Genomic DNA, 23,045 nt, shown 5'->3' with positions numbered 1-23,045 from the left:
AGCTCAGTATGATGATCAGGTATTTGCTAATCTTGGCTATCGTCGAACGCCTTCTATATTTGCATGTGAATATCATTTGTACATATTCATATGGTAGCTATAACCGCAACCAAAGTATCATCACGTTGAAATGAAATGATAGCCTGCATACTTGAGTGTTGAGGTGAATTTGGACTGGAATAGGCGCAATAGTAGTAGTACAGATATCAACAATTATATGAACCCTGGTGGAGCCCTCGGTGCGGGATCACCTTGTCCTGACACTCTCCAGCCTTGTTTTGGCAACAGCCTGATTTTGACCTTCTTCGACCTTCTTTTCGAAATAGATCTCGAAGTCGCCGACGTTGTGAGTCCCTGTTGCAAGTCTTTCGGTAGACTGTATATCAGCGCTGGCATAGCCGAAGTTTTCCAGGTGCCGATTCCATCGTATGTTTGTTGTGAAGTTTTGATCATCGTGGCTACCAAGAACACGATACTCAGGAGAAGCATGACCAGAGGAAATGTGAGCCAGCCCCATTCAACTCTCACATATGTCTCTGGCGAAGAAGCGCTTCCAATGATCAGTTCGTTGCTGTCAGCATCTGATCTGACAACATTCGTCATAGCCCGTGCTATTCTTTCCATATGATAAGTGACGTTATTGGGAGCAAGCCATGGATTGAAGTGTACTTCTCGGAATCTGATCTGGTCCGTAAAGCTAGTTCGGACTTTCAGGTATGGCTCTGCCGAAGGATCCGAAATAGTAATCAGGGATGGAAATACCTCATCCAGAACAACGACCGTAAGGAAGAACGTATCATTAGAAACGCCGAAAGAAGTAACAGGAGTGTTGTTAGAAGGTGGGGTTATCGTGATGTTCTCACTGAAGTCCTGGTAGGTATCGCCGTTCGACATCTGCTCGACGTACCAGGGGTACTCGGTTTTTGTTGTGTTCGTGAAAATCTCAATCACCTGCTCTTCATAACCTCCCTGTGAATACGAGGAGCGGAGAGTTTGGACGCACCAAGACAAGACACATTCGTGGGCGATGGGGGGTACTTTACGATAGACGCTGGTGGCAGAGCCGTCGGCTGCGCTTACGATGAGTGCATCAAGGATGGGGTTGTTGATGTGCTTGAAGTTGATAGAGCCTCCGTACAGCGGCCTTCTGAGAGGATTCGTGACAAGTGGCAGTGTGCGCATGAGAAGGGTCTCTCCGTAAGTTGAATCGGTGCTGTTCTCGACCCTGTAGCCTGACATAAGTACAGGAGATGAACTCGTCGCGTTCAAGAAGTAGCCGCATGCAGTACCTAAGTGGACATATTGTTAGCCGCAGTAAACTTTGTTAGGTGATTAGTTGACTGCATGGTTTGGCATAATAAAGACTGGTGGCAGCGATGAAAGGCATGTCTCACCATCGGAATATGTATCTTCCGTTCCAGGACCAGTGGCATTTCTGATCCAGTCCATCTTCATGTTAAGGCAGTGATACTCAAGAAGATGTGAAACGTCTTCGCAAGCACTGCAAACTCCCAGAGACTGGTAGGCCGGCCATTCACATCGACTAGTTGGGCACACAAGTGGTATCTCTGCTTGAGGGCCACCCTCCGTAAGCAGAGGGCGCGTGCCATTTTTGTCATACATGAATGGATCCAGGGCCCTCTTTAGATCTTGGTTCATCGTAGACAAAGGCGTGTCGGCATAAATGCTGTCATAGGTAAGCACGTCGGAAGGGGTATATCGTATACTCCGCGGGATAGAACTATTGCCCTGCAATATCCAGCGCTCCTGCAAATCCGTTACTTGCTGGAAAAAGGTGTCGATTGCAAGCAGTAGAAATGTCAACAGAGCACCTAAAGCAGCGAGCGACTTGCCCTTTGTTCGGCACAACAGCATAAACGATCCCCATGCGCCTCGCGATGCTTTATCGAAGATTTCGAAATCGAGAGCATCTCTGGACTTCTTTCCATGAAACCATGTCCACTTCAGCTGCCCAATGGCCTCTGATATTGGTAGGATGAGTGCTCCAGAGGCAATCTTCGAGAGGATCGTGATGATGGTCAACCCGGGAGGCCATTTGTCGAGAGATTGATCATGAAGATAATAAAGCAATCCAATGATCGCGCCTGGTATTGCCATCAGCATACGTACAGAACATACTGAGCCGAAGCTATTTTACCCAAGCAGACAGCACTTGTCGACACGCTGATGATTTCGAATAGCCAGCGTTTGAACACATTCTGGGACGTGTTGTACTGCGCTAGCTTCTGCTCGATGCGTCCTGGAAAATCCAAAGGATGTTTGTCGTGAACAGATGTTCGGTAGGATGGCGGGGGTGGTACGTTCGAGCCTTCATTGGCCGTTAAGAAGTACTGATGTTGCGACTGCGCGAGTGCAAGGGGGAGCTGCCCTCCTCGTTGTTGCGACATTAGGTGTATGTTCGCTCGATGGGAGTTTGAGAACACATGAGCGGTCAGAATGTGACGCTCTATAGGGCGTGCTAGAGTAGATCATTGGCAACCTCATGTCGTTTGTCGATCTTGTCAAAAGCTAAGCGCTCGATAGTTGAACATTCTGCAGCTTGTTCAGGAAGAGCAACATGATTGCGAGCTTGCTCTTTCAACGCAGGTGATCAATCGCATGCAAAAATTTGGGATTGAGCGTCGGCGACGCACACCTGTCTTTGCTCGGCAACACCGCCAGACCTGTCAGAGCGGGAGTTTTAGCGCCCATAGCGGGTTTCGCGGGGATAACATGCAGTCAAATGGAAGATGTAGCCCATACCATGGTAGCGCTGGGGCGCAAGATTTTCCACGGCTACCGTGCATCGGGCCATCTGTAGCCACATCGGTTGTATCATGAAAGATAAGGAGAATAAGCGCTGGAGCTGGTGTTGTCGTGGAAGGCAGAGCGCAAGGCGACTTGATCGAGGCAAAGGGTCTGGGTTTGGGCCCGAAGCGAGCCGGGCTAGGTGAGCCCAGAAACCTTGGGAGTACGCTCCCAAGCTACACCTACCACTGAACGTACCTCGAGACAACTAGCCATATGCTGCGTTGATAAGATAAGCGCGCGAACACAGCTGATAACTTGAAGATCAATCTTGGTATGAGGTGGGTATGATTTGGAATGTACTGATTGGTCGCTTCTCCCTGCACACGTAGTATGCATGCGATGTTCTTTGGATTGCATATACTTCTAGCATAGAGAAATAACAAGAACACATATAACAGCAACGTAGAGAGTTCTGTGAGTGTGGTTCAATGTCTCACAATAAGTACATTCTAACCGTTGTACGTGTAGCGCGTTCATTTCTTGCTAGATCACTAAGGCATGAAGAAGAAGGCAGTATGTTCCAGCAAAGACAAGTTGTATGACATAGGACAAGGTCCAGATGCATACATGCCTTGCTCCAGGGGAATGACGCCGATACGCTGTGTTGCGATAGCTACCTAGGTTTCTCTCGCTTAACACCTACACCTATGCAAAGAATACGAACGTCACGAATGTCGTATTGCTTGGCTGCGCGACGCCATGTGGAAGTTGGACCGGTCGTTAAGTGGGCCGCATATGTTGAGGCTGATAGAGAAACCATAATGGCCGATATCACAATGCGTAGGCCGTGTGATTGCTTGCGCATGATGGTCAAGGAAAGCTTGTCTAGCATTACATAGCTACGGTGTGTGACACCGCAGCGGGAGTAGAGAAAAGCATGCAGCCGCATAGCGGTCTTTGTAAGGTTTACATGCATGTTACGGTCGTGTCGTGGTGTGGAGGGTAGGGGTGCCCTGACAACGTCAGTGTCAGTTGCTGGTCGGCGCTTAGTCGTCGCATATCATTGGCAAGCCTCTTCTCACTGTACCAGGAACGACTTTCCGTTTCAGTGAACAGCCGTTACAGAGCACTCTAAGGGTACACCTGAACGACAATCAACCACCAGTAGGGCTTGGTAGTTATGAGGGGGCATGATGCGAATGCTGGGCAGTGTTGAAAGTGTTTTTAGGGTACAAAAAATCTCATTCATGGAACCCTAGTTAAGTCGGGTCAACATCGGCCGCCAAACATGGGATGAACGCCACCCCGAGTTGAAAAGAAAAAGTCTGGAACAAGTTGGAAAGAAAATGACTTCATTTTGTAAAACGAACATATTGGAATTCTATCAACTTAGCCGAAAAGATTCAGGGAGCGTAACGCTGGAAGAGTCACGTGTACGCATGGTCTGTGACTAGGTCGCGGGAACGGTTGATTGGCGTAAGGTACCGATCGCGCAGAGCCAATCGCTTCAACTCCACTGAAGGGGTCAAAAACGCCGCCAAGCCGTATCACATCGCCAATGCCTTTCGATTGGTTAGAAACTGTTCTTGCGAATGCTGAAAGCAAAGGCATCACAGGTGATGGATTGTACTTACAGGAATCTAGCTTTACAGAATTGCCTTGTAGAAAGCCCTACTCTCTGCGCGCTTCGGATGTGATAACTCGATGTGACGAGAATCGTGGAAATCTTCTGGTCCATTACGACGTGTTGTCGGGCGTCCATGAGACCACTCGCGTGTGTCGGTAAGTTTCAGCTTGCCGGATTGGTAACGCGACGATTATGCTTCCCCCCTCTTCTCTCCAATGATTGCTCAACCTCGACGCAATGCACCCAATCGTGCGCGCCCGACCTATGCAGCTTGCGTCGTGTCGGTGGCTTCCAAGGCGGTTATCAGCGAGGGTGACAGCGGGTTGAAGCGCCGTGGTCGAATAGTGGAAATGAGTATGTTGTGCGATGCTGTGACGAAGGGTGTCACCTTTGACACAGAACCTTGGATAAATGCACCACAGGTTCCCACGTTCGGACTCCATCCAACAGACATCGGAAGCTTGCTTTCATCCAACACTCAAGCTCTTGCTCAACCCTATCACCATCCGTCTCTTGTTCTGATCTGAGAGTGTTCCATCGTACTGTGTAATCTTCTTCCGTTACCATGTATACCCGAACAATATTCCTCATGGCGTCATTGGCCCTACCCATGTTTGCCGCGCCCGTACCAACAATTCATGTAAGTACTTTGTCTTACTGGCCAAGGGACCAAATGCTAATGTATCTTTAGGAAGTAAACAAGAGAGATGTCAATATCGAACAACGGGATAGCTTCTCTTTGCTCGACTCGTTGCGGGACGTTGTGAAAAGATATCCTATCATCGAAGCCATACCATCCGATGTGACATTCGATGTCGAACACAAGCGTGACGGAGCGGACATCGGAATCAGTGCTGAGGACGATGTGGCAGAAGATGACGTAGTGGAAGGTGATGAAGCGGAGCTGTATGAGAGGGGCATAACTCGCCACAAGGGTAATGGCAAGCGAGGAATTACCAAACCCAGTGGCAACGGCCGAAGAGGAATCACCAAACCCAGTGGTAATGGCCGAAGAGGAATCACCCGTACCAAGGGAAACGGAAAGAGGGGGATCACCCGAACCAAGGGTAACGGCAAACGGAGCCTCGTCGCGAGGGCTTTGGAATACATTCTTGGTTGAAAATCTTTGGACGTGTAGCGGGGATTCTAGCGGCTCTTTTCCATTCTTCTCTTTGTTTTCTTATGTGTTATTTTACAGATCTCCAAGGGCTCCTCCTGAAAACGTCTTGATCCTTCAGTTCTTGAGGCGAGGAAAAGAGAGCACTGGTATGCACTCAAATCCAGCCTGGTGGTGGTAGATTTGGTTTGGGCTTCGATGGGAAGGGAGAGAAGAGATTTCCTGATACTCGCCATCCATGGTTAGGTTGTAATTTTACTCTTAATTCTTTAGCCTTCGCACGCGGTGTGCCTTGGTCGGTCGAAGAGGTGATCTTCTGCTGTATATCATCTGACAGCCCATACAGCAGCGTGGCGATTGCGGAAGTCTTATACACGCCTACACGATCAACTTCAATCGCAGACTGGAGTACTGTTGCAGCCAAAAATATCAAAGCCGTAAACAGGAGGCCAATTGGAAGCGTCAACCATACCCAACGAACGTCGACATAATTCTCTTTGCTATACGCCTTCCCACTGAGCATTAACCTACTTTCCGTCGACGACCTGATAACGTTGGTCATGGCGGAAGCTAGCCTCTCCATATGCCTGGTAACATTGTTAGGCGCCAACAGAGGATTGAATGGCAGCTCCCGAGTGCTTGGACCATCCAAATAATTCTTGTACCTCAGCATGGGGCTTTCGGTCGGGGTCATTGCTGTGTAGTATGAAGGAATGTAGTCTTCAAAGACCAACATGACATTGAACGCAGTGGTATTCGACATCCCATATGTTTTGTTCGCAACCACCGTATCGGCCCCGCTGCGACTAGACGCCGGTGGAGTAATGGCGATATCCTGCGTATACAGAATCATCTGCGCAACCTCGGTATCGAGTTGAACCTCAAAACTCTCCCATGGGAATTTTCCAGTGGTCGTATTGAAGTTCACAGAGGTGATATTCTCGGTATATCTTCCCCAATCGTAGGAAGATTTGATGGTTTGGACGCACCAAGCGAGGACGCATTCGTGCGCAATAGGTGTTTCATTCCTGAACACGCTATTCACGCCGTCTGGAGCAGAAACAATGAGAGTGTCCATGATCGGATTCCTGATGTGTTTGAAGTTCACGGAGCCATCGCCATACAATGGAATCTTCGTGAGGAACTCCGTGAGAGGAAGAGACCGAACAAGCAAAGCTTCGCCCTCAACAGGTTCTTCCTCCGTGCCTTCCATGATGTATCCCGACATCAGGACTGGAGCTTCGCTGGTTGCGTTCAGATAGTAGCCACACACAGTTCCATTTGGCATGGTGTCATCACTGATAGGACCAGTCGAGTTGGCGCTCCAGTCGATCTTTGTATACAAACACGCCCACTCGAGCAGGTTTGATGCTTCGACGCACTGACTACATACGCCTAGTGTTTCGTATTCTGGCCATGTACAGTTACTCGTTGGACACGAGAGTGGTATCTCAGGTCTGGTCCCATTGCCAAACTCGACAGGCTGTGTACCGTTATCTACGAAGAACTGCGATATGACAGGTCGAAAGGCCGGATCGGCTACATTGGCTTCGAAGCCTTGGAAGAATTCCGGTTTGTAAAATGGTGTATAGCTCTCAGTCCGTGGTATCGAACTGGTGGTGTGCTGCAATGCCCAACGGTCCGGAAAGTCTACCACCTGCTGAAAGAAAGGGTCCAATGCCAGAGAGAGTAAAGTGATGAAGGCTCCTACGGCAGCCAGCGATCTACATTTGGTTCTGATCAAGAGCAACGCTGCACCCCAAGGACCCCGGGAGGCGTTGTCGAAGATCTCCCAATCCCACATTTGTTTGGAGTGATCTAGAAACCAACTCCACTTCAACTGTCCAAGAGCTTCTGCTACTGGAAGAATGAGCGCTGCACCAGCCATCTTGGAAAGTACGGATATCAGTGCGTTCAACGTCAGACCTGTCTTCTCGGCCAATGGCCATTTAGACAATGGCTCATCTTTGAGATATATGAGTACTCCGATGATGGTGGCCATGCATGCTGCGCTGAATGACCAACTGAGTATCTCCAATAGCCACCTCTTTAAGATGTTACCCGAACGTGTGTATCTCCAGAGTGTCTGTTCGATTCTCTGAGCGATGTTGCCCGATCCCTCAACGCCTTCTTCGATTGGCGCCGATATCTCGATAGAAGGCGGCTTTGGAGGTCCATTGATGATACCAAGACCTGGATGAAGACTACTAATAGGTGTTTTCTCATTGATTTCCTGGATCTTGTCGTTGATCTGCGGTATCTGAAGAGACGGTATGCTGTCGAGGCGAACTCGCGGACGCTGTGTGGGGAAGAAACGAAGAGTGGGCCGCCGAGAGTCCTGTTGATGCTGGATCTCTGGAGGTGGTTCTGGGATCGGCCATATGATCGAACGATGGCTGGACGTTTCGATAGTCGTAGTAGGGCTGGGTTCGACCGGGCTGACGGGTTGTGCGTTGATGTGAGCCGGGCTGAGATGCATTGGACGACCTTGTGCCGAGATATCCGGTGTCGTGGGAGTTGTGGGAGTTGTTCCATATGTCTTTGCTGTTGCACGCTCATCGCCAGTATCGAGATATATTGGGATGTCTGGGAAGGTCGGCCAGTGCATAGGGCTCTTCTGTGGTCGCGACATGTCTGGAGTGTGGCCCGATGTAGATATCGGGTAAGGCATTACAAGAATGTAAAAAATGAAATTGGAATACTTGAATGAACGATCAATGATGAAAAATTGTTTCGTCCAGATGTAGTAGAGAAGGGCCAGACTGTGATGAAGCTGCAGGCTGGTACTAGACTTACCATCACCATACTATAACGACATTCAGCTGCAGTATAAGCCTCCACAGACCATTTCCGTGATTGGAGTAGGCTCGAAACATCAAACACTGTTGTTACTGCGGCGTACATGCAAACTATGCCTTCGTTCTAGAAATCGGTGCATTACCGAGCCAACCCACCATTCATGGCACGAGCTAGCCGCAAGGACCAGATCCAACCTCCCAAAAAGCTTGCCAAGAGAGGCGGCTGAAGGCCATTTCCAGGACACCTGCGTGCGGCGCAGGTATCGGGAGCTGTCAGGCCGGAGCACCAACGTGGGTGTAGCCGTACAGAGCTTGAGTATAGCCGCTGGGTGTGGCCGCATGGCTGGGCTAGCGTATCTTATTGCCGCTGTGGTATTAAAACATATGCAGCTAGGCTTATTCTTAGTTTTGGCCCCATCATGAGATCACGTTTTGGATGACGTTGCGGCACAGTTGTATAAGCGCTTCGAGCCTCATCAGCCACTGTAGCCAATGTGAGGATGGGAAGATTGGAGAGACATGTTGGATATGCTGATCGAGCGAATTATGATGCAGCTTTCCAGCCTCGGAGGTTATCGCATGAACTTGCGCGGGGTTGTGGTCGTGGAAACGGCTCAGACGACAATGTTTCGATAATTTCTTGGGGGTCGCGATAGCGGGGTTGCGCTATCGTTAGGCGCGGAGCCGATAACCCCACTTATTAATAGCGGCCTATCATCGTCGAGGAATATTTAGCCATGCGTCTATTTTTCGAATATTCCACGTCGCTTCTATCGTGCATTCGTAGTCTCGGTGAAAAGCATACAACACATGCATGCATGAAGCAGGATTCACGTGACGGCGCTTGCTGCTATAGACGCAAACTCACAACAGCAGCTTTTCCAAAGAAAAAGGTAAAGCATGCCTGACTAGGTAGGTACGCTGAGAGGATGATGCTATGTCTCACATTGCCTAGCCTTCCATCTACATCCAACACTTCGCTTACTACGTTGATACTACCGTGGCTTGAGGCTCAGTATGCCATTCGATGTTACCTAGCTACTGACACGTGTACCAGGGCCGGGCCAAGCTAAATCCAGCCTGTCGGGTCGCGGCAATCGAGGCTTCGCTGCGTTCGTCGTGTAACCTCACTGGCCAAGATCATGCTCGTCTGTTGTTGTTTCAAAGCCGCCAGATTCCCATTCGTTCGGGATATTCTCCACAGGTCCCGATCAGTCGGAGATCAGTATCCTGTAGCCGCCGTCGCTTGATCGGTGAAATGGTCGTATGAGAGAACGAACTATTGGGTGCATCGTGTCATAGAAACAAACTTACAAATCTCGGGTGGAGATTCGCGCAATTGCCAACTCATTCAATTATTCGAGGGGCTGGCGATGATGAATCTCGAGCGATATGTTGCCGCCACGAGCACAAGCTCCAGTTTGATATGTTGCTGCGCCGCGTGCTAGGCCGTGAAGTGGGCCAGCAGGATAGGCAACAGTGCAAAACATGATACCGGGCTGGCATGAGAGATGTTTCTTGACCAACTATACGCAAGTCGGTTGTCCTTTACAGTAGGCTAGAACAACTATGAGAAGCTTATGTGAAGTTGTAGAGGAAAACCGATTCGCTATCCTACAACTCAGACAAAGCAAGATCAAGAATGAGTCATGCTTGAACAGCCACAAGTTATGCATCGACCTATCCCACTATTCTTGTCAACAAATGTTTCATAACCCTCTGAAGGAATGCGGCGACCTCCCAAGCGGCTTCAAACCCACTTCGTGAGCGCCAAATGCAACGGCTTTCCCAAGAACCGTTGAGATTAGATGCAGCCACCACTCTATCTGTGGCCTAAGCCTTCTTCTCCGGCGCTTCATGAAGCTCAGTGACGTTGCCTTCATGGCCCATGACCTTAGCGGTAGTTGCAGCGAGCGCATCGCGGTCTTCCTTCTCACTTTCGAACAGGAACGTGAGTTCTTCCAACGTCTTTCCGTATGTCTCCGGGAACAGGAAGTAGATGAAGACGATCTCGCAAGACAACAAAGCGATATACACGAAGAGGAACTTCCAGTCAAGGTCTTGGAGTCCGATGGGGTTGGTGAAGGAACCCAGCATGACGGAGCAGCGATTGAAGAGCTGAAACCACGAAAGGCCTTTGGTACGCACATAGTACGGGAAGATCTCAACCATGTAGACGTAGGTGAGAGCATTGTAAGCGATGTTGTATGCGGGCTTGTAGAGGAAGATCATGACAAGCACAGCGTAGCCAGTTTCTTTTGATCCAGTCATTCGGTTACGAGCCTGTGCGATAGTCCAAGCAGTGTATACGCATAACAAGCAGCTAGCACACAGTAAGTACATCCTGCGTCGTGGATATCGAGGTGTGATGGTCGCCATGACAAGTGCCATGAGGAAGCCCCATGCTTCGGAGCCGACATTGTAGCGCACTTGGGTGTGGCTGTCTTCGATACCGATCTTTTCCAGAATAGGGACGAGGTACTGGCTGATGAGATTGTTGCCACTGTACTACAGATGTGGATATGCGAAGTCAGTGTACGTCTCACATGCATTTCGTACAGTCATAACTCACCTGGACGAAGACACCGAGTCCAGCGGCGACGAGGGCACGATGTCGCATGCCTTTCGATTGGAAGAGTTCAGCCCACCCACGTTGTCGCGACTCATTTTCCAATTCCAAAGCTTTGCGAATCTCGGCAATTTCAAGGTGAGGTAGCTCAGCGGAAGCATCGCCCTCTGCATGATACTTGATCAATATCTCGAGAGCTTCTTCACTGCGGTCTTTAGAGACGAGCCATCGGGGACTTTCTGGTACTGTAAAAGCGAACACAACCTGAATGATAGATGGAACAGCTTGAAGGATGGAGGGAAGGCGCCAAGACCAGTCGCTCGGAATGAGTAGCGTACGTACGACTAGAGTTTGGTAGCCAATATCAGTACATTTTTTACATATGCCTCAAAGGGTAACATGTCCTACCTATACCAGCACCAAGTACGGAGCCTACTCCAAAGAATGCGTTGAAAAGGCTTCCCAAGAACTGACGTTCTTTGGGATGACCTAACTCGCCAAGAAGGGCGGCACCGGATATGATAGCGTAAACGATACCGTGACCTAAAAAGATTCTACTGAAGATAAACATCGGAACTGAGTAATTAACAGTTAGACATCGCTCTTCCACTCGTCTTGACAGGGACTTATGTACTCACGGTTTTGCGATAACCCCTGCATAACTGCTCCGATGATCATGATAGTAGATCCGAGGACGATACTCTTTCGCCTTCCAAGATGATCTGAAACAAGAGCAACGAGTGGGATACTCGAGATAGCTCCGAGGTTGTAGCATGCAACTAGCAAACCCAGTTGGCCTCCTTTGGGATGGTTGAAGTATTCTTGCCAGTAATCAAGAGCTTGCACTAGGTAGCGGATAAAGGATCAGCACACGTTCCACTAGTAACACCTCAGTGAACACTACTTACTTCCGTTCATCATTGAGCTATCAAATCCAGAAGTAGACTCAATGAAAAAGCAGAACGGTACCAGCAATAGGTAGAGACGCCGGAGATTGGGTTTGTTCCACCATCGTACCTTATCGGCAGCGACCACGCGCTCGATGATACCATCACCAGGACCTGCAACTGCTGGCGCCATAGTTATCTGGGGAGGTGAATATTCAAGTCCGTGGTGCTCTGGGTTTGATTCGCAGTATGCCACTTTCGCAGTTTACATACTGGAAGCCAAGCACTTCGTCGGTTCAACAGACCGTCGAACCGACTAGGGAATGCATATCCAGTATCCCTTCTCCTTGGCTTTGCGGGGTTTGTGCCCGACGGTATGGTTGATCACATCCTTCACCATGAAGCATGACCGTTGATCACATCAGATACAGATACCTCTCTGAGATAGCGTACAGTCGCCAAGTTTGGTCACTCTCTGGTTGGGTATGCAATGACTACGCCCTTAATGACACGGATAAATATCGTATCACGACAGGCTCTATCGTCTCGCAAAACCGGGTTCAGCGTCCGACTTGTGCATGTAGATGTATGTACAAGGCTGGATACAAATGACCCGACGCCCGACATACACCTCGCCGCTAGCCGCATTCAGCGCGGTCCGTGGTACAAGAGGTAAGGTTGAATGCGGGGAATTTCTTCTGCCGGATCCTCCACACGTTGTCTGGCATTGTCGAACTTTGCAGCTTTGTCAGTCGATCCTCATTTCTGGTCTGTCGATGGGTCGTGATGGAGGCTGGTTCAGGGTCCGCGGTCAAACGTCCGGATGTGAGTTGAAGTGTTGCATCCTTCATTGACTGGTTCAAAAGTCGCAATAGGAACGCAAATGATTGCAGCCAGACGAGACGGCGTTGTGATTGCCTGTTAGCGTAGCTGTGTTTCTCCTGTATGCGGTTGCAAGCTGCGAAGTAGCTGTTTACTCGGAACGATGAGGGGGCTGGACGCAGGCAGAATTAGGGGCCGAGCACAGATCACCAAGCCACACCTTCTGAAGCTCTGTACTGCGTCATCGCACCACCCACCATCCCAAGATGACTGAAGCGGTGCGCAAACTTGTCCGACATGATGGTACACACACTGATATCGCATTTTGGAGGTTCAGCTGAATGCTATCGCATGTGAGAATTGCAGATCGAAGAAGTGCAAATGTGACCGGAGGATGTCGGTGACTTACATACCAGCTGTGGAGCTTCAGCTAACGACCTCAGTCCAATATGCACTCAATGTCGAACTTCGTCGCTACCATGTCATTACCAAGAGGGTGGCAAGAGAGGGCTTCCGGCTGCATATATCACTGCTCTTGAGAAACGGCTTGCGGATACCGAGGCTGCACTCTCCGCTTCTCTCATCACGCTCCAAACTCAGAACGCAACACGATTGACGGACGGTCGTTTGTCGGGCGCAATATCGCAAGCTTCGCAGCCTCAACGCTCAAAGGCTGAAAAGCTCGAAGAGTGGAAGCGCTTACCTCTACAAACAGACGAACAATTGGCAGCATGGCTTCAAGCACGGCATCCTGACGGTGCAGCTCAAGCGGCATCTCAATCAAAATCTAACGATACCCTTCTTGCCTACCAAACTCATGATACGCTCAAGGCACCGGAAACGCGACCCGATAATAACGCGCATCCATTTCCCGAAGCCCACGGAACCACAGCGACCTCAGCGTCACCCATCGAGCAACTACGAGACTGCAGCAAACCGACAATGCCGAACGTACCGCGAGACTCCTCCACACAATGGCGAGAGAACTACTTCTGAACATCAACTGGAAAATGTTCGGCACAGGTTTATACTGAAACAAAAGGGTCGAGCGATCTATCGGTTCGTCATTATACGAGTCGAACGCAGAACATCTCGTATTGCTGGTGATCTGTAGCAGCCCCGCTTGCTGCTTGGTGTCCATATACAGAGAGAGAACAGCCGGAAATCGTCAAGGAGATTGTTTATGCACGAAGTGAGAAGATCCTAGCATTGGCAACACGACGCCGTAAACGCTTTGCGTTAGTGCTGGTATAAGACGTTTCAAGGGCACTCTAGAGAACAAACTTCACAATGGAGAAGGTCAAGCAAAAACGCGAACCGATCTTCATTGCGCGCTTAAACCCTCTATTCGACTTTCAGAACACTATCAAGCACTCCACACCTCTTCACCCAACTCCTTGCACGCTTTCCGTAGATGTACATTGGAATCGTTGCCAGCGTGACAGCAATGGTAGTTCCGCCGATAACATAAAACGCGTCTCTTACACCCTGCACCGCGATCCAGTCATTGGCATAGAACGTCAAGCCGAATGCAAAAAGATTCTTGATGAAGTTCATAATGGCAAAGGCCTCGGCGGCCTGCTCGCGATGGCAATCGGAGACGTAGGTTACCACGGCGGTAGTTCCCAACTGAACACCCAGGTTGATAAGGCCCATGCAGACAATGACGGGAATCGGCCACGGGTCTTGATTGTAGAGCGATTGGCCCCAGGCAAAGAATCCGGTCGCAGTGAAAATTAGGTACGTGATCATCACAGGAAGACGAAACTCGGGTTCTTGTAGAACTGTTAGTCGACTGAGATCACAATTTGAACGGACAAGACTCACCGAAAGTACCGTTGTTGCGCGTCGACATGAACTTTGCTACTCCATCGATGATCGGTCCGGCTACCAGCGTGGCCAGTAACGACGCTACGAATGACGATACATTCGTTGCGCCGACTGCACTAACGGAGAAACTGTATGGTGGGGCGGAGAAGATCTGCGACAATGTGATAGAGATCAAGACGAGCCAAGATATGCAGATCGTGAAGAGCAAGGTGGCCCACATGACTACAGGGCTCATGATCACAACAAAAGGACGCAAGAATGTGCGCCAAAAGGAGACATGATCCCAATAACCAGACCATGGCATAAGAGTCTTGACGTAGGGGTCGGCACGCTCCGAAGAGACGGATGCATGGATCGCGTGGTCTTCGATACGCTCAATGGCCTTCTCCTTCTCCATCGTGTCAGTCTCTACCGTTTTAGAACTTGTATCGATATTGATAACGTTGTGACGGTGGTAAGCGGATTCGGGCATGAAGAAGAAGACGAGGAGGAGCATGACAACAAAGGCACCACCCATCGCGTGCATTGCGATGCGGTAAGAGCCGTATTGGATGACGGATCCAGCTGGGCTTGTTAGCTTCAGAACGCGAAATCTTGCTGATGTGCCTCACCGATTGGGCTCGCTAGGTTCTGCGGAATATGTCAGCTAGCTGTAATGCAGCAGGCGCGAAATAACTTACGATACCACCGAGGACACCGAGATTGAAGATGGACATTCGGAATCCGCGCTCGTGTACATGCCAGATGTCTCCGACTGATGCTGGAATGAGTGCCTCGAAGGGCGCTTTGGACGTCAGCAAAGTTCTCCTCGACCATACGTGGAATGATCATACCCATGCACAACCCTTGGATAGCTCTCGCCGCTGCCAGAGAAGGGAAGCTGGTAGATTCTGCAGCCCAGAAGCACGACACCGCCAAACCCAGCGTGGTTATAAGATAGACTGGTCGTCTTCCGACCTTCACAGCTAGTGTGTTGCACAGAAGACTCCCAAATGCGATGGCGACGATACAAGAACCATTACAGCCTATGAAGGAATTGTGTGTTAGCTTGATGCTCCAATGATAAAACTATGAGGCATCGAGCTCACCTAGTGTAAACCTCTGTAGAGGGACGTTGAATTGTTGTGCCAGTGGTACGAAAGCCGGCGTTAGCAGTGGGCCGACGGCTGTGAGATACACCATTAGCTCAGTACATGGTGCCCAGAGTTCGCAAGCTTACCTCCTACACAACCGCATCCGTACGCAATGACGAGGGTAAACTATCAGGTCAGTACAGGCCTCCCAATCGGTCTCAAAAAGTTCAACCTACCATCTCTTTCTTCCATCTTGGCCAATTATACGGATCGTTGGGTGAATCAGAGGGTTGCGGCACGAGTACAATCTGCCCTGTAACATCATGCTTGAGCAGTCCACGGTCAACATCAGTCGAGACCTCAAGATCAATACGACCAAGCTCGCTCAAAGGGGCGGTTCCCGGGACATGTTCGAGCTTGTAATCCTGCAAGATACCCAGAGGCATGGTCGCTCAATGTTCGCGTATCTGGCTACGGTAGCGACGATGAATTGGACGATGCGCAATCTAGGTTCTGCAGCAGATAGATGGAAGATGCGGTCCTAAAGTGCTGGAGATGCAACGGGCACTATAATGTGGGGGATGCGCCATCCCACGGCAGTTGTTTTGGGCCATGGATAATTGAGTCGTGGTGTGCGGGGAAGGATGCGGGGGTTAGCTTTGGGTTGGTCGCGCATGTATCCACTGCCTCATGTCGCAGACGACAAGCATGGTTCGGCGCGATGTCGCCGATGGAGATGCTGGTAAATCTTTCCTGTCCTGGATCAGGACCTCGAAAAGGAGACGAGATCTACAGCGGCTCTGCCATTAGGTTCTGACTACTCCCTGAGTATATTTGCATGCCTTCCTCGAAGTTACCGAACATGCATATAGAAAGCAGAACAATATAAATACATCAGTGGCTGTATAGACGGACAGTACATGGCTTCGTGTTGTAGTGATCGTCCGTTCATACTGTGTCAGCCTGAAGCGAGACTGCATCAGCCGCAAATCAAGTTCCGTATCGGATAATGACCGAGATACAGCTCCACCTGCGGCTATCGTTTCCATAATATCATGCCGGTTCTGGCTTCTACCGACTTGTATTGTATACCCTCTCTAGCTCAGCGCAGACCGCATCGGTCACGTCCTTCGTTGACGCTTTGCCCCCAAGATCGCGAGTCGCAATGCCTCGCTCAGTGATGGCTTCCACGCTCTCCATTAATCTCTTCGCAGCCTGCTCCTCGCCTAGCCATGCTAGCATTTCAGACGCTGTCCAAAAGGTTCCTACCGGGTTTGCGACACCCTTGCCAGTAATGTCGAAAGCTGAGCCGTGGATTGGTTCAAACATGGACGGATTTTGGCGTGTGGGATCGACTGTTATCACTTAGTATAAGCAGGGTGCATTGTTTGTGGGATAGGAAAGTACGTACGGTTGCTGGTAGGAGCGATGCCGATGGAACCTGCCAATGCGGCTGCCAGGTCGGAAAGAATATCCGCGTGCTTGTTAAGTCAGTAAATCGTGACGAGGACACATATTGTGTTACTCACCAAGTTCGTCGCTACTATCGTATCTAACGATTTTGGGTCAAGAACCATCCGGCACGTCATAGCGTCGACGAGCATTTTATCGCACTTGACGTCGGGGAAGTCTTTCGCAACTTCAGCAGCAATCTCGTCCCACATAACCATGCCGTTACGTTGCGCGTTACTCTTGGTGACCACTGTTATCTGTTTTCTCGGTCTGCTCTGAGCTGTTTCGAAGGCGAAGCGTATAAGTCGTTCCACACCATGACGAGTAAAGATGGAAACCTCTGTAGCCGTCTCCCATTTTTGACCTTTGTGTGACCGGCCTCCTTGTCCAGCATATTCACCTTCAGAATTTTCTCGGACGATAACCCAATCCAGATCGCCATGCTCCGCATTGCGCAAGGGCGACGATGTTCCTCGGAAAATCTTGGTCGGCCGAACATTCGCATACTGCTGGAAAGTCTGGCAGATAGCAAGCCGCAAGCCCCAAAGGGAAATGTGATCAGGCACGTCTGTTAACGAATTCAGCACATGACTTTGCGAAGCTCAGTATCTTGCAACATACCTGGCGCGCCTACGGCACCGAATAAAATGGCATCATGCTTCTTGAGCTTCTCTAATCCTCCATCCGGGATGTATTGACCAGTCTTCTTGTAGGTCTCAGAACTCCAGTCGTAGTCTTCGAATTGCAGATTGAATGTGCCATCTAGTTGTGCCAGCTTCTTCAAGACTTGAACGCCAGCATTGACAACTTCGGGGCCAATACCATCAGCGCCCATAGTCGCAATAGAGTGCGTGCGTTTGTTGGCGTCTGAAGACATGTTGTTGACGAGCTGAAAGCGAGGATTGAGAATGGGCGTGGCAACCGTGAACAACTGAATTGGTATCTTGCGCCACTCTATGTGTGCTGTCTTTTAAGCCGCAATACTCGGACTAAGAAACACCATCTTCAGACTGCTTGTATTTCCTATGCTGCGCGTTGCGGCTGGTCCCGCCACTGGTGTGCTCGATTTGGATAAGTGCGGGGAGAGACGGAGAAAGAAAGTCCGAGGCTTCGTTACCGATTTCCACAGCGCGCAGCACCCACCTGACATCGAAGCTTGCTACCTTCAGAAATCCCAGTGCTGTCCTTGGTCAAACCAAAAAGGTATGTCGAAACCAGAGAACGGGTCCAAGCCACTAGAGTACTCAAGAGATGAGGCGTCGGCACCTTCGGCTCCGAGGAAGACATTCCAGTAGCTGTCGCTTTCACCAAGATCAGTACTATCTTGAGCTGGGTTGCTCGTTGCGGTAGAGTCGAATGCTGAATTGGGTGGCTTGTCCCATGAATCATGGTGAGGAGCAACGCCATTGACCACTTGGCCATCATCTTGATCTGAGGCGTCTTTACTGGCAGGTTCGTGCAAGGCCGAACGTAGACTCGACTCGCTTTGCTGAATGATGGAAGGATCTCTAGGGATGTTCGGCCTGTGCCCAACAAGAGCCTGGACAGGTTTGTGTAGTATTCGAGCCCGCAAGTCACGAATGGCAGCCGAACTTGCTTCTGGCCATGTGCTGCCGCGTCGCCCAAGATGTTGAAGTATGTCGAGGCTTTTGTCTGCGAATCTTTGTTACATGCGTCAGCAGGGATACACCATTTTGAATGTGACTCATTTACCTCACGACAACAGCATGGGCGATACGACTCTCGTGAGCAGCGTAAAACATGATGAATGTACTGATCCATACAGCCCATGTGCAAGAGGGCCACAACAAAGCTAGTGGATTGTGAATCGTTCCGATACTAGACTTGGTCTGGATAGCGCTGTGTAAAGTGGTGATGATGCTACGCGCAGAATTGATGCACTGTTGTAAGGCAGCGTCGTATGCGACGTCTTTGCGAGAGGTGGCTAAGACTGGGCGATACAACGAGATGATCGACTCGTGTCTAAGCAATGTCAAGACAGTAATCGCGTAGGTAGAAGCTCCAGATTGGCTGTCCGGATCGATGTAGTCTTCAACATCATTCCACCACTGGCTTAGCTTGGCTATGATCGAGGTCGCTCGGTCGGGATCGTTCTGAACGTAGTGTAACGACTTATTGCGCAATTCTATAATTTCGCCGCGTAACCTAGCTTGCTGCGCTTGAAGATGCAGCAGACGAAGTTTGATGCCTGTCAAATATGAGCTAGACCATCACCACACCATGACCAAACTTACAAGGCTCAATATGCGTCTGTGGGTGGTGTTCTGCTAATGGGAAGCATACGTCGATATCGTCATCGTGCAGGCCGAGCGGTAGGCCCATAGACTGGGAAATGAACCGATCGATGGCATACAGTGACCAAAACACACGTTGCCGAAGCTCTCTTGCACTTGATGTGAAGGCTGAAAACCTAGCTGGGCAGCGATGAAGGCCTAGCTGCACGGCCATGCGCATGATGAGCCCTCCAATGCGCGATGCTGCGTTCAAGCGGAGCATGGACACTAGAAAGAGCTGCACACTGAGAGCGGCCTGCAGCGTAAGTATGCTTGTGGGACGTGATAGAATCGCCCGAAGGCTATCGACAGCGGCATCGTATGACGGAAAGACGATACAGGCAGGGTATTGAATACATCCATGCCCAGAGGATTGTCGATGGTCTGCAAGCGAGATGGACATGATCGATCGAACTATCACCAGATCAAGCTCTTCCGAAGTATCACGTTCAGGAAAGCCGTTCTTTGCATAGCAGTCGAAGTACTCTAAGATAGTCGGCGCGTGTAGGAAGGGGTAGAGCGTATGCCAATTGGCAAAATAGCTTCCAGAAAATGTGACCAAGTCTTGGAATGATATATGAGGTGTCTGGCTGAACGCAATTTCAGCGTCTCGCCATAAACGCTTAGAAGAGTTGGGCTGCACTAGAGGTAGGTGATCATCTTCACCCGGCACGATATCGCTCCCAGGCGTTTCTGCGGTAGTACCAGTAGGCACGGTGGACGGCCGAATCGCACTATACACCGACCTGATGAAGAAGATTCCACTGGCGCTGCCGACAAAACCCGGAAATTGATCATCTGGGACGCTGCGCATCAGGCCAACTTCGCGAGCAGGCTGTCCCAATGTTCGTTGTCGCTTCGAAGGTCGGTGTTCCTCCAGGGAGACATCGGATGGCGAATACCTATCCTGATTATGTTCCATGGGTGCAACCGCGCTTAGTGACGTCAAAGATCAAGTCGAGTGGTGTATTTGGTGACTGTTCGTGCTGATCTGATATGGTTGTTGAAAGCAGTGATCTTGTTACATGAGGGCGGAAGCGGTGGTAATCGGGTTGTACGCCAAAGCTGTCTGCAAACCTGGTTCATTGCACCCAAACCTATTTCCAGCATACGGGTTGTATACCTTACGTGACAAGATTGTGCAAGGAGATCGTAATGGAAACGATGGCGGTGGCTGGGAGTGGCTTGAGATTTTAGGTCCAAGCGGCACAACCGTGCGAACCTCGGCGAAGTCCTGCGGCTGATTTGGCGTGTATCGCGCGTGCCTTTGCACTTTCCATCGTGACTTTACGCATGGTGACGCGCAAACGATGTCTTCGGCGACTCTCGATGCTTCTGCTGGGCGCCAGCTGCCAACCAGAGTTAGCAACGCGTGTGAGAGGTGTCGTCGCAACAAGAGCCGAGTTAGTTCCGCCCTCCCACAGCCCGTCACGCGCGCCATGGACTGAGTAAATCGAAGTGCGACATATCTCGTCCTTGCGCGCTCTGCGTTCGAGCAAATGTCGAATGTGTCGTAAGCAATGTCGAGGTGCCAGCCCGCGCACCGAAAAGAAAACGCACTCGGGGTCCTTCCCGTGAAGCTTCTCACGAGCAACCGCCAGCTCCGATGCAGAGCCATGACGATGCGCATCAAACGATAGACACAGAGATTAACAGTCGCGATGAGAGTAGACGTGCCAGTATGGCAGAGGGCGAAGCTAACTCAGCCATGGATATTGCTCACCAGATCTACCGACTGGGAAGCCAGCCAACATTGAAGCGGACAACATCAGCCATACCGGGTGGTGACGTATATGGCAGAGCCCCGGCACCTCGATTAGACCGTAGCCAAAGGAAAAACATAGTCGCTATCCTTGGTCATCCTTTACCACCCACCGACATGATGCGTGCGCTCCTAGAAGAGTACTTTGACTCGGTCCATTGGTTTAGCTTGGTCATCTATGAGCCAAGATTTCGGGCGAAGTTCGAATCTATCAGAGATGGTCATGCCTATCCCTCACAAAAGTCGTTCCTTCTTCTCCTATCCACTGTTGTTGGCATGGGAGCATGGTACAAATCTCACAAGAAAGACATGGATCTGGACTTTCCGGACGAAGATTGGTACGCCTGGTCGCAATCACTCATCCAAGGCGCGGGTTCTCAACTCACTGAACTGATGGACCAAAGTACGATTTCATCGGTTCAGACGTGCATCCTGCTTGGCTCTTACTATGTCTATCATGGCAAACCTAATTTATCTTTTGCGTTACTAGGTGCAACCATTCGAACGGCGCAATCGATTGGCCTTCATCGCCAGCCGCTACGAGGTGACTCACACTCTATCGAGGAGAGGAAAAGAGTTTGGTGGACTATATACACATGGGACAGATTCGCTTCTATCACTTACGGTCGGCCTATTGGTATCAACGAGAAGGACTGTAATACAAACCATCCCATTGACATATGCGAGTCGCCATACTTCAAGCCAGGAGATCCTCCAGAAGCGGATTTGACGATATGCTACTCGTCCTACCAACGAGAGCTCAACAAACTTTATCTCATTGCGTCACCTATTATCGAGATCATTTTCGGAATGCGCGCTGTGGGACCCAATGAACGACCTAGTGGGCCGCAGTACACTGATCAGATCTTAGAAGTGACGGAAAAGCTCTGGGCGTGGCGCCGGCATTTACCGCCTCATCTTCTACTTGATATGGCTTCCGACTGTAGTATCGACCAGTCTCGCACTACGCGTGTACACCAACTGCAGGCCTTATCTCTTCAGCTTACGTTTGACAACCTACTGATTATCTTCAACCGCCCGTTGATCGCGAAACAAGTGGACCATCTCATCAGGACGCAACCGGAAAGTGGCCATGGTGTCGCATTATCACCAGCAAGCCTTACGAACACCGGATCACCATTCCTTACAGCCCATGAGTCCAGCCCGCTGAATACAAGCCATATGTCGAGCACCGAGCAGTGGTGGCACGCGGCGTTGAGAACGTCGAAGGTCACCGAATTACCGCGGCTTTCTCAACTAGCCACTGATAGTCACCTGGTAGCTTTCTTGGCTATCAATCTATTCAATTCCGCTATTGTCATGGCTGTGTTAGCATTGTCCGATCCACTTTCGGACAGAGCACAAGAAGTAAAGAGGACCATTACGCGGATATTTCGCCTACAAGAACTACTCGGGAAGAAGACACAGCTTTCGATGCAGAGCAATGTAGTTCTTAAAGATGTTATCCAGATGCTGTTGCGTAGGGAAGCAGATACTATATTTGGCGAGAGCGACATTACAAGATCACATGCAGGGACGGCATTGATGTCTGTTGAAGACACCCTTCGTCTTCCGACGCAGCTACCATCAAATGGACACCATAGACCGCAACACAATACAGTGGACAGGATGCAACGCGTCCACGAAAGCATGGCATCAGTGCAGAGAGGTGAGTTGTTCTTGATGCATTTCCGAAGAACTACGAAGCGTGCTGATGCTGTGCTCTACCTAGTTTTTCCTACGGGTCTCGATGGTACGTATCGTGATGACACCGCTGACGTCCAGCAATGGGCTGCCAACAACGGTGATACGGGTCACTTACCTAGCGGACACAATGTAGATTGGCCAAACGCCGGCACACAGGACTTCAATCTGGAAGGAGAGTTAGACTGGATCAGCGATGACAATAATGTTGATGTCACTGGTAACGGATTATATTGGTTCTGGGATTCTGTCTGGAATGAGCCTCCGCTGTAGCGGTCGCGTCGCGAACAGTCTGCGCCGGGCGTCCATTGTTCTGGAAAGAAATATATACATCAGCGCGATATGTGTTCGGCGCATCA

At 50.2% G+C, this 23,045-nt stretch overlaps 8 protein-coding genes across 8 annotated transcripts; 2 read left to right on the top strand and 6 right to left on the bottom strand.

Annotated features, from left to right (window-relative positions):
• Positions 1 to 213: 213 nt before the first annotated feature.
• On the bottom strand, positions 214 to 2,408 carry AA0111_g1142 (hypothetical protein; the record flags this gene model as incomplete). The annotated part of the gene is made up of 3 exons (XM_028645283.1): positions 214 to 1,289; positions 1,395 to 2,105; positions 2,159 to 2,408. The coding sequence occupies 3 exons, from the start codon at positions 2,406 to 2,408 to the stop codon at positions 214 to 216; spliced, it is 2,037 nt and encodes a 678-aa protein (XP_028511012.1).
• Positions 2,409 to 4,943: 2,535 nt separating this feature from the next.
• AA0111_g1141 (hypothetical protein) lies at positions 4,944 to 5,498 on the top strand (the record flags this gene model as incomplete). Its single annotated transcript, XM_028645272.1, has 2 exons — positions 4,944 to 5,018; positions 5,070 to 5,498. 2 exons carry the CDS (start codon positions 4,944 to 4,946, stop codon positions 5,496 to 5,498), a joined length of 504 nt encoding a protein of 167 aa, XP_028511011.1.
• Positions 5,499 to 5,652: 154 nt separating this feature from the next.
• Positions 5,653 to 8,127, bottom strand: AA0111_g1140 (hypothetical protein; the record flags this gene model as incomplete). Its single annotated transcript, XM_028645261.1, has 1 exon — positions 5,653 to 8,127. One exon carries the CDS (start codon positions 8,125 to 8,127, stop codon positions 5,653 to 5,655), a length of 2,475 nt encoding a protein of 824 aa, XP_028511010.1.
• Positions 8,128 to 10,126: 1,999 nt separating this feature from the next.
• AA0111_g1139 (hypothetical protein) lies at positions 10,127 to 11,942 on the bottom strand (the record flags this gene model as incomplete). The annotated part of the gene is made up of 5 exons (XM_028645249.1): positions 10,127 to 10,801; positions 10,866 to 11,206; positions 11,271 to 11,438; positions 11,501 to 11,707; positions 11,771 to 11,942. The coding sequence occupies 5 exons, from the start codon at positions 11,940 to 11,942 to the stop codon at positions 10,127 to 10,129; spliced, it is 1,563 nt and encodes a 520-aa protein (XP_028511351.1).
• A 1,973-nt stretch (positions 11,943 to 13,915) lies between these two features.
• Positions 13,916 to 15,920, bottom strand: AA0111_g1138 (hypothetical protein; the record flags this gene model as incomplete). Its single annotated transcript, XM_028645238.1, has 7 exons — positions 13,916 to 14,346; positions 14,399 to 14,965; positions 15,013 to 15,031; positions 15,082 to 15,185; positions 15,490 to 15,567; positions 15,621 to 15,660; positions 15,711 to 15,920. 7 exons carry the CDS (start codon positions 15,918 to 15,920, stop codon positions 13,916 to 13,918), a joined length of 1,449 nt encoding a protein of 482 aa, XP_028511352.1.
• Positions 15,921 to 16,545: 625 nt separating this feature from the next.
• Positions 16,546 to 17,803, bottom strand: AA0111_g1137 (putative tartrate dehydrogenase/decarboxylase; the record flags this gene model as incomplete). Its single annotated transcript, XM_028645227.1, has 4 exons — positions 16,546 to 16,829; positions 16,886 to 16,955; positions 17,004 to 17,494; positions 17,548 to 17,803. 4 exons carry the CDS (start codon positions 17,801 to 17,803, stop codon positions 16,546 to 16,548), a joined length of 1,101 nt encoding a protein of 366 aa, XP_028511155.1.
• Positions 17,804 to 18,091: 288 nt separating this feature from the next.
• AA0111_g1136 (hypothetical protein) lies at positions 18,092 to 20,142 on the bottom strand (the record flags this gene model as incomplete). Its single annotated transcript, XM_028645215.1, has 3 exons — positions 18,092 to 18,587; positions 18,640 to 19,135; positions 19,182 to 20,142. The coding sequence occupies 3 exons, from the start codon at positions 20,140 to 20,142 to the stop codon at positions 18,092 to 18,094; spliced, it is 1,953 nt and encodes a 650-aa protein (XP_028511156.1).
• A 759-nt stretch (positions 20,143 to 20,901) lies between these two features.
• AA0111_g1135 (hypothetical protein) lies at positions 20,902 to 22,959 on the top strand (the record flags this gene model as incomplete). The annotated part of the gene is made up of 1 exon (XM_028645204.1): positions 20,902 to 22,959. The coding sequence occupies one exon, from the start codon at positions 20,902 to 20,904 to the stop codon at positions 22,957 to 22,959; it is 2,058 nt and encodes a 685-aa protein (XP_028511153.1).
• Positions 22,960 to 23,045: the final 86 nt, after the last annotated feature.

This window comes from Alternaria arborescens (assembly GCF_004154835.1).
Source record: "Alternaria arborescens strain FERA 675 chromosome Unknown contig_2, whole genome shotgun sequence".
In the NCBI taxonomy this organism is placed as follows: domain Eukaryota; kingdom Fungi; phylum Ascomycota; class Dothideomycetes; order Pleosporales; family Pleosporaceae; genus Alternaria; species Alternaria arborescens.
Note: the sequence above shows the minus strand (reverse complement) of the source record. Positions and strands in the feature narration are given on the sequence as shown.